The sequence below is a fragment of the Anolis sagrei genome, chromosome 2 (assembly GCF_037176765.1).
Source record: "Anolis sagrei isolate rAnoSag1 chromosome 2, rAnoSag1.mat, whole genome shotgun sequence".
Classification (NCBI taxonomy): Eukaryota; Metazoa; Chordata; class Lepidosauria; order Squamata; family Dactyloidae; genus Anolis; species Anolis sagrei.
Window position 1 is genome coordinate 279,523,220 of NC_090022.1, and position 15,628 is coordinate 279,538,847.

Genomic DNA, 15,628 nt, shown 5'->3' on the forward strand with positions numbered 1-15,628 from the left:
TTCTTTTCTATTTACCACGGCATGGATATTTTTTCTTTTAGCAGAGGCTGTGCCCAGGGTTGACATGAAATCCAGGTCATAAGGGAGTTTGGGGTGAAGTGCTACCAGTTAGCTCTGCTTCATTTTGTCATTAGAGTTAGTTGAGACCATAAAAAGGTGTTGGGTCAGTGCCTGGAGGCTGTATTGAGATGATGGGGGATGACAGTAAAATGACCTTGAATCCTGATAGAGGCACTATCTCTTAGTTGTTCTTGAGGCTGGTAATTGGGTCTACCATGGATGAAGTTGAAGGAGCAGGTAGATAGAGAGGTATTCCTAGATCTATCTCAGCCCAGGAGATGGAAGTGGACTCTGTGGCTTGGAGTGCTTGGTGCCAGCAACTCTAGTCTTTTCTAGAGAGTCACAGTAGTCCACATCTTGCTAACTTCACTATTAGAGTACAACACTGTACTACATAGAGCTGCCTCAAAAGCTCATGTGGGAGCTACAGGTAATGCAAAATGCAGCAGCGAGATTGTTGACCGTGCAATTACATAGTCTTCAAGGAACTGCACTTTATGTTAATTTGCTTCCAGTCTGAATGCTGGTGATGAAATTTGAAGCCCTGAATGGTTTGGGGCCTAAGACCTGAGATCTGTTGATGGGAACCTGCTCCATGTTTAATTAGTAGGAATGACATAGCACCATGTGACATGGTTTTCTTTGCTGTGGTGCCCTAATTATTAGAATGCTTTCCCTTTGGAGATCCAGTTGACACCAACATTGGTGTCTTTTAGGTGTCCAATTAAAATATTTTTATTAAAGCCTTTGGGGTCTAATCTTAATACTTTTTCAAGTGTACCTGCACATATGTTTAACTCTTTCCGCCTTTAGTTGTTTTAACCTGATGATTTATTTAATATGTTTTGTCTTATTTAAATTATTATTTTTTAAATTTTGGAATTGTTTTAAACTATTTAAAATGTTTTATTTGTACAACTTTGATTTGCCCCATTCAGATCATAGAATTATAGAATCCTAGAGTTGGAAGAGACCTCATGGGCCATCCAGTCCAACCCTCTGCCGAGAAGCAGGAAAATTGCATTCAAAGTATCCCCGACAGATGGCCATCCAGCCTCTGTTTAAAAGTTTCCAAAGAAGAAGCCTCCACCACACTCGGGAGCAGAGAGTTCCACTGCTGAACAGCTCTCACAGTTCTTCCTCATGTTCAGATGGAATCTCCTTTCTTGTAGTTTGAAGCCATTGTTCCGCGTCCTAGTCTCCAGGACAGCAGTAAACAAGCTTGCTCCCTCCTCCCTATGAGTTCCTCTCACATATTCATACATGGCTATCATGTCTCCTCTCAGCCTTCTCTTCTTCAAGCTAAACATGCCCAGCTCTTTAAGCTGCTCTTCATAGGGCTTGTTCTCCAGACTCCTGATCATTTTAGTCGCCCTTTCTATGCATAGGTTCGTATTTCCTTCAGGATTGTATTAGAGGAAGTGAGCTTTAAACACATAATTGACAAGGAATAGTAAAAAGTAAAAATTAAAAAAGTAAAAATAAAGTAAAAATATCAAAAAGTCTAATTTGCATTAGCACCTTTTGTATACAGAATGAAACAGTTACCTTAACTGAAACTGTATATCAATCAAAGTGCCTGTAATGGAAATGTACTATCTTAGCACATTCTGATTGGACTACACGCTATTATGAGTGCATCTCCTGATTTTTCAATATGGATAACAATTATTATTTTTGTTAAGTTTAGTACTGTGGGATTCTGTAAAGCATCCATCTAAAGCTAACTTTGAATTCTAGTAAGGACTTATGTAAATCTACATAAAATTGCAAAATGTACAAATGTGGAAGTGAATTAAAAGTTTTAGATTGTTAAATACAATACATGTGCTTTATTTTTAGAGGGAAGGCATTTTTGGGGGGAGAACTGTGCGGTATATGAGAAACCGAAGTGAAACATAGTATTGCAGCAAAAGAAAAATGTGCTGTCCTAGATAGTGCAAAAGTTCAGTTTACCACAACTAAGATTATAATGTTTTCATCTATCGCTTCATGGCCTGGAAACATTTGTTTATTGAACTGTTATGTACTAATGGGAAACTTCATTAGAATTTTCCTTTATTCACCTTGGTAACTTAAATCAGTCTGATTTATTCCAAATACTTTTCTATCCGTAGCTGGATCTTTCAGTTCTTGATAAAGATAAAATCAAAGTGTCCTTCAGATTCCTCCTTTGTCTTGCCAGAATTTCCGTTGATGCACATAGCTTACATATGCAGCTTGTTTTCTGCAGATCAGTAGTAAGCATTTCCTTCTAGTTTATTGAAAGCGTGAAGTTATCCAAAGTCATATGGGTTTATTATCGTACTTTATTGTTGCTAGACTCCTGTTTTTGTCTAGGATTCAAATAACCGACTTACTATTGCAGTAGTCCATAGTTGGTTGTTTTGAAGCAGGGCCAAAAGTCCATGTTGATAATATGGTGCTGTTGAGCTCTTTCTTAATATTTTTCACTTGTTCTGTTTTTCAAATGGCAGCTAAATAAATTGTTCTTTTAAATGTGATATAACTATGCTAGTTCAGTACAGAGGCTATCTTTTTGATGGAGCAGGGGTGTCTAATCTGTTATAGTCAATGTGCTCTATTTTGGCAAAATGGCTCAAGATTTCTGTTCTCACAACTTTCTTGGTATAGATATGAAAAACTTTCTGTTCAATACAAGCAACATAGATACAAAAGTAAGTTTTCAGAACAATATGGTCTTTCAATCTCAAATTGTCAAAGTAACAATTCTCAAGAATTTTGCTTCTTCATATCAGAAAACACAGGCTTCTATGTTCTTAAAATTCTTTCCATTAACTTTTTTTTTGCAATTTCAAGAAACTTCAGATTTAAAGTTTAGATGGGATATTGACTGCATTTTAATAAGGAATGAGGAAGCTGTTGCAAGTGGCAGTATTAGGCCTGGGCGGTTTCGTTCGTTAATTTTGTAATTCGTTAAATATTCGTTAATTTTAGCAATTACAAAACGATTACAAAACGTATTTTTAAACCCAGAAGTGTTTTTAAATATCGAAACGGCATGCGCCAAAAATTTTTGTATTTCCGTCCATTTCGGAAATACGTAAGATGGCTTGGCTAGATGCTTGCTAGGAGCTCTCCTCTCTCTCCTCTGCCAGTCAGAACCTGAAAGAGGAGGAGGAGGAGGAGGAGGAGGAGAGGGCGGGGAAGGCGCCGGTTGAGCAAGGCGGCCCGTCGCTTCGTTCTCCCGAGGAGGAGAGGGCGGGGAAGGCGCCGGCTGAGCAAGCGAGCGAGAGGGCGAGTGACCCTCAGCGGAAAGGCGGCCCGTCCCTCCTTCCTCACCTTTGCGGTGGGTGTGCTTCGTTCTCCCAATTCCTTAGCGGAGGGCTGTGCTTCGTTCTCCCAATTCCTTAGCGGAGGGCTGGGCTAGATGGCCTTTGGGGAGCCCTTCTCCCAATTTCGCATTGCTTCGGAGGAGCCGGGCCCGACTCGGCGGCAGCGCTTGAGGGCCCGCCAGAGTGAGTGCCTGCCTTCCCTCCTTAATAATAATTTCTCCTCCCTATTCTACTAAATTAAGAATTAAATTAAAAAATATTGAAAAAATATTGAAAAAATATTGAAAAAAAGGGCGCCATCTTTACAAAATGTTTTGTAAATATTAACGAAATTTCGTAAATACCGAACTTTTTAAAGGGAAAATTTTGTAATTATTTTAAATATCGAAACAAAAAAAAACCCCCAAATACAAATTGATTTTAGAAACAAATTTTTGCGTTGTTACCTAGGCCTAGGCAGTATGGTAAATTTTATTAAACATTTATTTGTTACTTTTTTAAATGATACTTTCTATCTCAGCTCAATATTACATTAGTTTAAATGGGGCTAGTGGATTTTTAAAACTAATTTGCTGGTTGGCCAGTCAATATTGTAAATCTGAATACAGGTCCTGTCCTAGTTTGTGCTTTACTATCTGATGCCTGGGAGTTTTTCCAACCTACTACTGCTTCAATCTATACCTCAACTTACTTGGCAGATCTTGCAGAGTTATTCATGCTGTTACATCTAGATTGTATTTCACTTTGAGACTCTCATTTTAATACCAATATATGTCTTGGGAAGATTTTTGTGAAATTCCCTTTTTTGAGTTAAGCTATTTTGATTTCTTGTTTGTTTATTTCCTTATTTGTTTCCTATTTGTTCCCTAACACAGGTCTCAAGATGGCTTACAACATAGATTAAAAAAAACAACAAAATACAGCTGAAAGATCATGCAGGATGTTAATGTGTTTCTAGGGTCAATTAAAAGTTCTGCTTGTCACATTTAAATTGCTTGAACAGCTTGATACTAGCTTATTTGAATGGCTGGTTTTGACTTTTCTGTGGTTTATATTATCAACAGTACATGCCTAAAACAAGCAAAAGTAAAGATATTCACAAATATTTATCCATACTATAATTTATTCAGAGTAGAGACACGATGTTACCCTTGTATCCATGGGGGATATGTTCCAGGCTTTCCCTTGGAAACCTAAAATTACAGATGCAGGCAGTCATCGAGTTACAAACATCTGACTCACAAATGACAATAAGAAGTGATAGAAATTTACCTTTATCACCAATTGTTCTTTTCACAGTACCAATTTGTCAAAATCCAATTCTCACAGGGGCAGATTGCATTTAAATTGTATTATATGGCAGGTTTAACTCATATAATCCAATTCAATTCTGTTCAGTCTGCATTATATGTGTTTACACTTCAAGCTGCCTTATGTGGCAGTGTAGCTAGGACTTAGAGAGGACCACAAACACTACCCTATGTATTTTTTAAAAATCTACAATCATATGGCTGATTCAATTTCTTGTAGTTTTTCCAGTTGTATTCCCCCTTTACTATCTTATAAGCCACAGGAAAGCATACAGAAAATTTGAAAGTCCAATAAAATTTCTTTTTCTGGAATTTGTCTTTGTCAGATTCATGAGTTTGCTTCTGTGTGTACATACTTGGTTCCTCAAATAGGTACTGATAATGAGTATTTACATTCTGACAGGACAATCCAAAGGTCAGATATTCTGGATACATCCTTTTAAAGTGAAGAATCAGTATTTGTAACTTGTATGACTGCAGTAATAGGTTATTTCTATAACAGTTTGTTTATTTCTCACAAGGCAATAGGTCTGTGACTTTTCCAATATATAGTAACCCTTGTACTTCACTTGACATACTTCAGTCATTTCTGATATAGGGTGGATGAGGACAGAATAGATGCAGGTACCTAAAACAAATAAGTGAGGCTTGTCTTTGTTGGGGCATTGAACCCATCCAGGACTTAGCTGCTAGGACTAGGTTGAAGTTAGATTGAGAGGGTGGTTGTTTTCCTGCATTTCTTTTGATATTGAGATCCTATTCTTCCCTTCAGATGTCCTACCTGATAATGCTGATGGAAAATTATTGCCTTACAGGTAGTTTACAATACTAGTGTTCTTCACAGTGAAGCAAATGCCGACAAATGAACTGACAATAATCTTTCAGATTTTCTCTCTCTTCTCTTTGAGGTATAACTCATGCAGTGTTATTTAATCTATTTTGGTGTTCATTTTTTTTAAAAAAACAACAAAATATTCTAGAATTCATAATTGTAGTAAAATACTTCTATTTTTAGAGGTAAGCAGTGTTCTTAATGTAGGATGTAAATAAATTTTGCCGGAATATTCTGATGGAAGGATTAATTTTGAGATTTATTGTTTGTCACGTGGTCTTCACTTCAGCTGCACAGCACTTTTATATAATTCACTGCTGTGTGGCTTTACTTACTGAATATAATCTGGTTATGGCAGTTGAAATTTTATACATGTATTTTCAGGGAAGCAGTTGGATTTATATTTTAGCTCTAGTTCTGTTCCATTCCTGACACTTTGGGTTTCTGCACAATATTTCTATGCATCTATTTATCAAGCTTTCCATAGATTATGAGGAAACATTTGTTTTAAGTTCATAATATATAAAATTTGTGTTAAGAATATATCTAACCTTAAGCATGCAGATTTGGCACTAGCCAAACAATTTTCACTCAGATAGACTTATAGCTCTGAAGCACCTTGTTACTTGATTCCTGTAACTCTATACAGTAATTATGTTGTTAACATTTCAGGATATTTTCTGGGAAGCTTTCAGAGATGCCACATGAACTCTCCTATGAGACTACAAGTTCCCATATTACTTCTCATGGCACGCAGCCTTCCTGTTTAAAACTGATCTATGTCTGCTTCCTGTTCTTTAAATTAAAATCTCCTTTCCTTTTTCAAACCAAACCAAACCAAACCAAAATTTAAATAAATAATTTTAATTTTTGAAAAAGAAAGAATTCATAGATCAATTTTAACAGGAAAAGTATGAGACCTACAAGTAATATGGAAACTTCTGTTCTCAGTTGTAGGGAGAAGGATCATCTTGATATTTTGGTGATTTAATTATAAAAGAAATTTCATTTGGTTGCCATAATTAGTGTAAATTATGGCGATAAATGTAACTTATTACATCTGAACTCTTGTGTGAAAGAACTTTGTTATATTTACATTGTACTTTCCATATAGTCAGTTTTTTAACCTGAGATTTAATAAAAAAAGAAACAAACAAGTAAACAGCCACTGCCTCAAATTGGTTACAGATAACACTGGTGTTGGTTATTTGATTGGCATGTCAGAATGCATTTAAATGTTAAGGAACAGTAATATTTGTAAACTGAATGTATTCATCTTATGTGTAAAGTTGCATATTTTTACCATCTCTCAATTCAGGTAACATTACACATATAGTAGAAAATATTTTGCTTGGTTTAATGAAGAATTATTATTACATTCCTGATATTTCAAATTATTTTAAATACATTTGTCCTAGCTTTAGTATTTGTATACTGTTGCAATATATTTTGGCACTGTTTTCAAGATTTGCTGAATTGTGCTTTTGTCTTTCACAGCTTGCGTTAAAGGGCTCTAATTATAGTGGACTACTAGAACGGCATCGGATTCATACAAAAAATGTGGAGCATGTTGTAGATAGTTTAAGGTAAGGGTATGTATCAAATATTTTGATTATAATCCATTTGAAATATTCTCAGTAATAAGAGGTTACAGAACTTCAAATTATTCTAATGTTTCCTTTTCTAAAAATATAAACTTTTCTAAAAATATAAACTGATTTGGATTCAGCTATCCTATTATGTGCACATAAAAGAAAACTGCACATACTTAATCTGTTTTTTTAAAAATTCTGTTTAGTAATGGTAACATAAATATGGTTCCCCCCACATTCATGGGTTTTTCTTTTGTGGATTTGATTATTCATGAGTTTATAGCTGCTGCTTAATTAGTTCAGTCTCCTCGCTCCACTCCATTTAGTGTCCCTTTGCCTGTTCCTTAATGTCCTGCCAAAAGCACCCGCCATCATTTCATTTAACACCTTCTTACAACAAAGACTCCTTCCTCCTGCTGTGAGATTTTAAACTACTTTTCCAACAGTCCTTGGTTCTTCCCTTTTGCTACCAGATTTCAAACGTTTTTCATTCTGATAGCAGAAGGCAAGAAGGTGAATCTTAGTGAAAGAGTTTTAATATCTGACTGTCTGGCATGCATGTTGGGGTGTGTGTGTGTATTGGGGGGGGGGGGGAAGTGTCTTACAATATTTTAGGTTTTTTACTTTCCTTGAGTTTCTAGGTCCCTAACCCCTGGGAATGTGGGAAGATGACTTCTGAAATTATGAATTCAAAAGTATATCATACTCCAAGTTGGACAATTGCTGCCGCCGTGCTGAAAATGAAGCAAAAAGTCTATTTGCATGTCGTTGTCTGAATTATGGCCAATGTGGACTCAAAGCATAGTAATATTTAATCAATTAGACAGTAGTATGTGTCTGACTGTCATTTAATAGAACTTGTGTTGCACTTCTTTTCTTAACATGAGTCATCTCTCAGTTGAATAAGATATGATCAACCATGTACTGTACTTCAGTTTATTCTGGAAGTGTAGTGTGTATCTATTTACATCTTGTTGAATTCCTATGAAAAAAGCAACCTCTTAATTTGTTAATGTATGTTTTTGCACTAATATTACATATTTAATAGGAGTAATTGGAAAAATGTTTGCCAAATAACTAATTGGAGGACTTTCATAGAATTGGTAACTACAACTGACACACATTAGATATCTTCCATGAAATTAATTTTTGGTAGATGATACTACTGTATTCAGTTGCAGCCTGTATTTGCTTTTCTTATCCTAGAGTCCTTTAGCTAAATTGAGTAAAGTAGCTCTTTAACTAGGAAACTTATATTATTTAAGCCTTAAAGACCTGAATAGTAACTACTTGCATTTTCCTAAATCTTCAGGAATGAAAAGATTGAGGTCCGACTTGTGAAACGCAAAGAATATGATGAAGAGACTGTTCGGTGGGCAGATACTATTGTAGCAGCAGGAGGTATAAACTTGTGAGTGGGGAAATGCATTTTGAGTTACAGTAAACTTGCAAATTTGTATACTGCAGCAACCTGGAACTTGTTTGTGCCAGGGGGCAGCCAGCATTACTAGCTGTTTTAAAGCATGTGTGTGTGTGTGTGTGTGAGGGGGTGTCTCAGATATTTGGGGGGCACATTTTGGGTCTTCAGGACCACATATAACTTGCAGACTGTACTTTAACTACTCTTGTGGTAGAATATATCTTGGTTGCAGATTATGAGAAACATATGATTATGAGTGGTGATGTTGGGATCTCCCTTGGCTTGCCTCCTACAATGAATCAAAATTTTAAAAGAGTGCTGTAGGTAGAGATTTCCAGCACTGTGTTGGGCAGGATGATTTGCACAGCCATCTTTATGTATGCTAAGACTGTCCCACTAGTTATAATATAATTTTTCATTCATTTGTTGTTTGTATAATTTGTATTGTTGGAAAAAACATGATGTACAGATACCAGTATTCAAACGCCTACAGAAGAGATTGTGAACTAAACTATGTGTCTACATAAGTATCTTTTCCTTGTGACAGTTTGTTTTCTTTATCGGTCTCTATATCTAGGGTAGAGTTTACATTTATGGGGATAAAATTGTCTCTGCTTCCTTTTGTATCTTCCTATATAAAAGCAGTCTCTTTGCTTATTTTATATTTTACATAGGTGATGGCACAATGCTTCTGGCAGCCAGTAAGGTGTTTGACCAATCAAAACCTGTTATTGGAATAAACACAGACCCTGAAAGGTGAGTGAAAATACTGTAGCCTATGGTATTTTGCACCTGATTTTTGAGTTCTGTGTGTATTTCTAGCACATGTTCTGTGATTCATATGGTTCAGTAAGGATACCTTAAACAGATATTGAAATGCAACTAGTATTGTTTTGCTAACCTGGAATTATCTGGAAGTATGTTGTTCATATGTTCAGTAATCTTAAAATCACATGTTTTAAATATATATTTGTGAGTAGATATAACCTGCAGTAATTGATTCAACTGTATTAGGCATCTGCTATTTCAGTTTTCCTGTCGTAGTCCCTGTGAATCGCACATATGATATCTCAGCGCTTGCGCAATAGCTTTCGGAACCTTCTAGAATAAAGAAAAAAGCATTTGACTCCCAGCTGGCCCCACCCACCTCGCCCCGAGTATAAGTAGCCCGTGGGAGGGGCCAGCCGTCAGTTCTCTTTTCCGCACTCCACGGAATAGCTTGGGAACCCTTGTTCTTATCTGACTCTTTGACTCCTATCGGACTGATCTTTTCCCTAACGGACTTGGCTTGGCTTGATTGACGAAGGTATTGGATAACGTTTTGGACTGTCTCTTCCCGCTGGTTTGGACTCGGATTGCTTGACCTTTCGAACCTCTCCAGCCCTCGACCCGGCCCGGTTTTCGACGACCCGTCATGTCTACTACCTCTTTTAAGAGGTGTTCCAACTCCTCTTGCCCCAATACCTTCCCTGATACTGACGGCCACTCTCTATGCTTGGCCTGTCTGGGCGAGGGTCATCTGGCCCAATCTTGTGCAGTTTGTTTGGCCTTTACTGCCCAAACTAGGAAAAACCGGGAGGTGCGCCTTAAGGCCGCTTTGTACGAGAAGGCGCTTCTCCCTCAACCCTCCCCTGGACATACTGGGCCCTCTCCCGGCCCCAACTTACCTTTTTCCCTTCGGGATGACCCACGGGCCAAGAAGAAGGCCAAGAAGCCTAAAGAGAAGGGCATCCAAGATGGCAGCCGCCCTCTCCTGCAGAAGAAAACGGCTGCTAAAAGAGCGGGAACCGCGGGCGAGGCCCCCGCTCCCCCGCCCCTCGCCGGGAGAGCTTTGAGCGCCCTCTTGCGACCCCTGCCGGCCGCCGAAGCTCGTGCAAGCTCCCCTGCTGCGGCTCCCTCAGCCATACAGGGTCCCGAGGACTCCGCATCGCGTTCGCCGATGCCTTTGCTCCTGACTCCCGAGACCTGCTTCCCTCCGGCCTCGGGAGGGACACCGCTGATGCCCGCGTCCCTTTCTCCTGGGCCGGATGTGGCTTCGATCCCGGCTGGGATCCAGGGCGCGACTAGCTCAGCCACGAGCACTGATCAGCTAGTGGCCCCGCCTCCACAGGAAGCCGGCAGGGACACTCCGCCCACCCACGCGGCTGCCGGAGCCCCGCCCACCCAGGGCCCGAGCGTCCCGGCGCCTTCTGATGTGGGCCCTGCGACGGGGGCGCTGCCTACGCGGAGCCTTGCCATGCCGGCAGGGAACTGCGGGCCCGCGATGCTGCCTCCGCCTGCAGACCCCCACGCGATGCTGCCTCCACCCGCGGACCCTCCTTCGCCCGGGGCAAGGTCGCACAGATCGAGCCGCTCTACGCGCCATGCTCTCGATCCCCATCCCGAAGGAGCGGGGGGTCCCGACGCCGCCGACGTCACGCCAGAAGCAGAACACGCTCGTCGTCCTCGTCTTCCTCCTCCTCTTCCTCCTCCTCCTCCTCCTCCCCTCCGCGCAGGAGGCACCGGCGCAGCTCGAGGTTCTCGCGCTCTTCATCCCGCCGCCGAGGGGCTTACACACCGGCCCATGCGCCTCCACCTGGGTGCTGGCAGCTGGGCCCGACCGGTCAACTAGTCTATGTGCCCATGCCTCCACATCTTGGAATGCCTCCTTTAACATCAGCACCCCAACACCTGCCGGCGCAGCGGATGGCGGGGATGGTTGCCACAACACCTGCCAGGCCCGTGGCCTCTATACCTCTTACAGACCCCACCCCTCCAGGTGGGGCTTCGGACTGCAACCCGATCCACGCACCTGCAGCGGACCCTCTGATCGGCCCCAGCTCTGCGGGCACGTTGGCCCTAGCATGCCAACCTGCTGCGGCCCCGGTCGCGGCCCCGCCCGCACCGCAGGCCGCTTTGACTCCACTCATGGTCCCTAACGCGGACCCCCCTGACCCAGCGACTCACGACGACGGGGAACCACTGGACTCTGACTCGGATGCTGAGCCACATGAGGCTCCTCAGCCGCTAGGTGGTGAGGACAATGTCTTGCCTGCAGACTTTAATAAATTCGCTGCTTTAGTGGAACGTATGATTAAGGCTTTGGAGATCCCCGCTCCCAAACCCCCGGAGCACGTGGAGGATCCCATGTTCCCTTCGGAGGAACAGAACGTGGTCCTCTGTACCTTTAATTTGTGAGTCTTCTGATTAATTCTATATCTGGCATCCATCCCAAATCTGATAGTTGCTGTGCTGATGTCTGAGAGACATGGTTTGATTAAAGTAAGCCACACTGCATGTTGCAGATTTTTTTTCTTCAACTTCTAATGCAGTAATTTTATAGATGTCCCATTTTAGTGCTATAATCTCAAACTTTTGTAGTGTTTCTTCCACATTTCTAATTGTTCTGTTAGTGAATGAACGAATACTAGTATTTGTGTTGTCATATACTTCTTGAAAACTGAATTGAGCTCAATTTTGTAGAAGTAGCAAAAGAAGCAAACAAAAATCAAAAGAAGCCTTGCCTCCAAAGATCCTCTAGGGGGCGTAGAGGACATTTCCACCATGTTTAGAACTCTCCTGGACTCTTAGGGGCTAAACCATTTTAAGAAAGGTTTTTTAAAAATTAAAAAAATAAATCTGCCTCTAAATGTACCAAATTGACCTCTAGGGCTTAGGAAGACCCAAAAACTCCATGTTCTGTAATTTCTTTGGAGGAGTAGCTACTTTGTGGGATGTGGCCCTTGATGATGTCAGGAGGCCGTTAAGGAGGTCCCTTAGCCTTCCACAGTTTCCCACATCAGATTCAGAACATTCCTGTGCCTAAAAAAGTGACCCATATCTTGACTGGAATTTTCCTCCTATTATTTACCAAATCCGCCTTCCAATTCTTTGTTGCCTTTTAAAAACTGAAACTGGGAACTATTCTATAATTTGAAAACATATTGAATAACTGAGTTTTGAAATCCCTTAAGTATGTTGTGTTAAGTCTATTGCTACTGTTCTTTGATTACATTTAAATCTTATGTTTAGCTTATTTTATTTATCGTGTCAGAAGTGAGTTGAGGGTACAGTTAACATGTATTTAAAAATACAGAGTTTTAAAACTTGGCATTATGCTAAATGTCCTTTGACCAGAAGCTGGCCATTTGGAGTGCCTCTGGTGTCGCTGTTTTGCGATACCAGTGTTTATCTAGTTAGAGCAATACCATCCAGTATTATGTTACTTATTCCTTTTTTAAAAAGGGACATGAGGGAACAGATCTGTACTTTTATTTATTTATTTATTTATTTATTTAGACCATTTCTACCCCGCCCTTCTCGCCCCCGAGGGGGGACTCAGGGCAGCTAACACAGGCAAGAAGATAGGAGAGTACTCTGTTTTACTATTTTTATATTGCTATATCTAGATCTGAAGGTCACCTGTGTTTACCTGTACGATATACACACTCATTTCCAGATGCTCTACAAAAGCTCTATCGTGGTGAATTCAGGTATGTAGGATCTTACATATCTAAGCAGTTGGTGGGGACAAGAGAGAGGGCTTTCTCGGTGGTGGCCCCACGGCTTTGGAACTCCCTCCTCAGGGAGATTAGACCCCCCCCCCCACTGTCCTCCTTTCGTAGGGACTTGAAGATGTGGCTCTTCAATAAAGCCTTTGAGAATGTTTAGTCCCTAGTTGAGTTGATGTTTTATATGTGCATGTGTTTTATTTTATTGTATTTTATATTGTGCTCACTCTTACGTTTTGTTTTTAGGCACTTTGTGCTGTCTGTAAGCCGCCCCGAGTCCTTTCAGGGAGATGGTGGCGGGATATAAGAATAAAGTAGTAGTAGTAGTTATTATTATTATTATTATTAGCCATTACATTTTTAAAAAAAATGTATGGGAAATAATTTAGCTGTCTTAAGGAACAATTTTGATCTCACAACCGCCTAACACTTTACTCATATAAATATCGGTATTTCTAATCTGTGCTTGATCTCTTCAGTCTTTGGACACTCATCCATTATGAAATGCAATTCAAATGCATATGTAAGCAAACCTAATGTCTGTAAATTATCAAGATTATCAAGCAGTACAGCCAAAACAAATCCAATGAAAACAAATATTTTAAAGTAGAGATTGAGGGCAGGATAAGTACTGGGCTTCTGTTGGTAGAACAGCAGAATCTATAGGAAGGGAAGCAGAGTTCCCTTTTGGTTAAATTTTAAAGTAGAGATTGAGGGCAGGATAAGTACTGGACTTCTGTTGTTAGAACAGCAGAATCTATGGGAAGGGAAGCAGAGTTCCCTTTTGGTTAAATTTTCCACTGGCCCCACAAAAATTAGCTCTGAAGTACTGGGAAATCTTCAGGAGACAGTTTTCAGGCAAATCTGGAATTTTGAGGAGGAGGGTGAAGAAAAATTATATTCTACAAATGCTTCAACACTGGTTCAACAATGCTTCAACATTGGTTTGAGGCCCAAACACATTTTTTAAACAGAATTAATAAAAAAAAGAACCTAATTACCCTTAGCATTATATGGAGGCAACACATTTGTAGAATACCTTCAATTTGAAGGAGTTGCAGATTTGTGCATGTCTGTATCCATGTTGCTGAGAAATATACCGTAATGGAAATATTTGGAAAGCCAAATAGATGAAACTATGAGAACAAAATTTCTTGCATTGAGACTGTTGCAAGACCTATTAAAAGGAATAAAGGACTTGGGTAGTGCCCTCAAATAGGGTGTTTTGAGTCTCCTGCAGGAGAGATAAAGCGGGGTATAAATAATAATAATAATATTTATTTATTTATTTATTTATTTATTTATTTACGGCACTTATATGCCGCCCTTCTCACCCCGAAGGGGACTCAGAGCGGCTTACAAAATATATTTTCATACAATATTATATTATTAGCAAAGTACAATATCAGTATATATTACTATATTGCACTATACCATTATATTGTAATATTATTAGTAATATTACATGTAATTAAATATATAATTATAATTATAATATTGAATTATTATTACTAGTATTATACTGTATTACATATTATTATTATTATTATTCAACATTATTTAGCTTAACAAGGCACTACACCAGTACCCATGAATTCAATCATCTACTGTATAAAATATATCGTTCCCCAACAAATATCTGAAAAGTAAACTTTGGTTTTGCCATTTTATATAAAGGGCAGGATTTTACTACAGTATTGTATTTTATAGGACTTTGGAATATCCACACGTTTTGGTATGTACAAGGAATCCTGGAATCAAACCCCAGTGGACAGCAAGGGCCTGCTCAATGTACAAATAATCTCAAACCATTTCAGTTTGCTCTGTCATGTAGATACCTAAAATTAAACTTCCTTGAATTTGTAAGGTTTGTTAATATTAGGTAAGGTGATTTAGAGTGGACCAACATCTTTTTTTATTAAGGACCTTCTGAATGTAGCTAATGAGTTGACATTTATATACTCATTAAAATGTCATCATTTGTAATGGTTTTGTACTTTGTGAAATCATTTTCTTCTAAAGATGGCAGTGGAGGCAGCGGATTCGTCTGTACCTTGAAGGAACTGGTATTAACCCTGCCCCTGTTGACTTGCATGAACAGCAGTTGAGTCAAGAACAGCATAGCAGAGCCCATGTTAATGGAAGATTCCAAGATCAAAGTGAGCATGCATCCATGCATAACTTTCTTATATACTTAGGGCCCTTCCACACAGCCATATAAACCAGAATATCAAGGCAGAAAATCCCAGTTAACATATGTACAGACATGATGGCTATATATTCATGATCCCTACATAGCTCCCATTTTAAGGGCTACATAAGGACCATAAAGTCCCCCAGTTCCAGGATGCAGCTACTACAATCAATGACAGCCTGATACTCTTTTACTTGTGAAGTAGGTGCTTGACATTGTCTCACACACATATGTGTGCAGGTTATCTCCGGTGCAGGGGGGGGATTTGCTACAGAGCCATACTTCTTCCTTTTGCACTGTGGAGTGCTCACAGAAGAGAGTTGAAATGCCAGCTGCTTCCTGAGTAGTTTTGGAACATGCCCATATCAATTGCATAACTTCTTCCTAGTAAGTGGGAACTGGGGAGGTTGAGCTGAAATTCACCATAGAAAACT

General features: G+C 39.7%; 1 protein-coding gene across 5 annotated transcripts in view; it reads left to right on the forward strand.

The window, feature by feature from the left end:
• The window catches only part of NADK2 (NAD kinase 2, mitochondrial), a 36,364-nt gene that overhangs the window by 11,743 nt on the left and 8,993 nt on the right, over positions 1-15,628 (forward strand). For 3 of the 5 annotated variants that reach the window (XM_060761393.2, XM_060761392.2, XM_060761394.2), the window contains exons 2-6: positions 6,996-7,084; positions 8,403-8,491; positions 9,185-9,266; positions 12,899-12,982; positions 15,023-15,159. In XM_060761393.2, the coding sequence (XP_060617376.2) occupies positions 6,996-7,084; positions 8,403-8,491; positions 9,185-9,266; positions 12,899-12,982; positions 15,023-15,159 (481 nt within the window). Of the gene's footprint in view, positions 1-6,995; positions 7,091-8,402; positions 8,502-9,184; positions 9,267-12,898; positions 12,983-15,022; positions 15,160-15,628 lie in introns of those variants that run through there. The other 2 variants (XM_060761396.2, XM_060761395.2) reach the window with 2 other exon arrangements.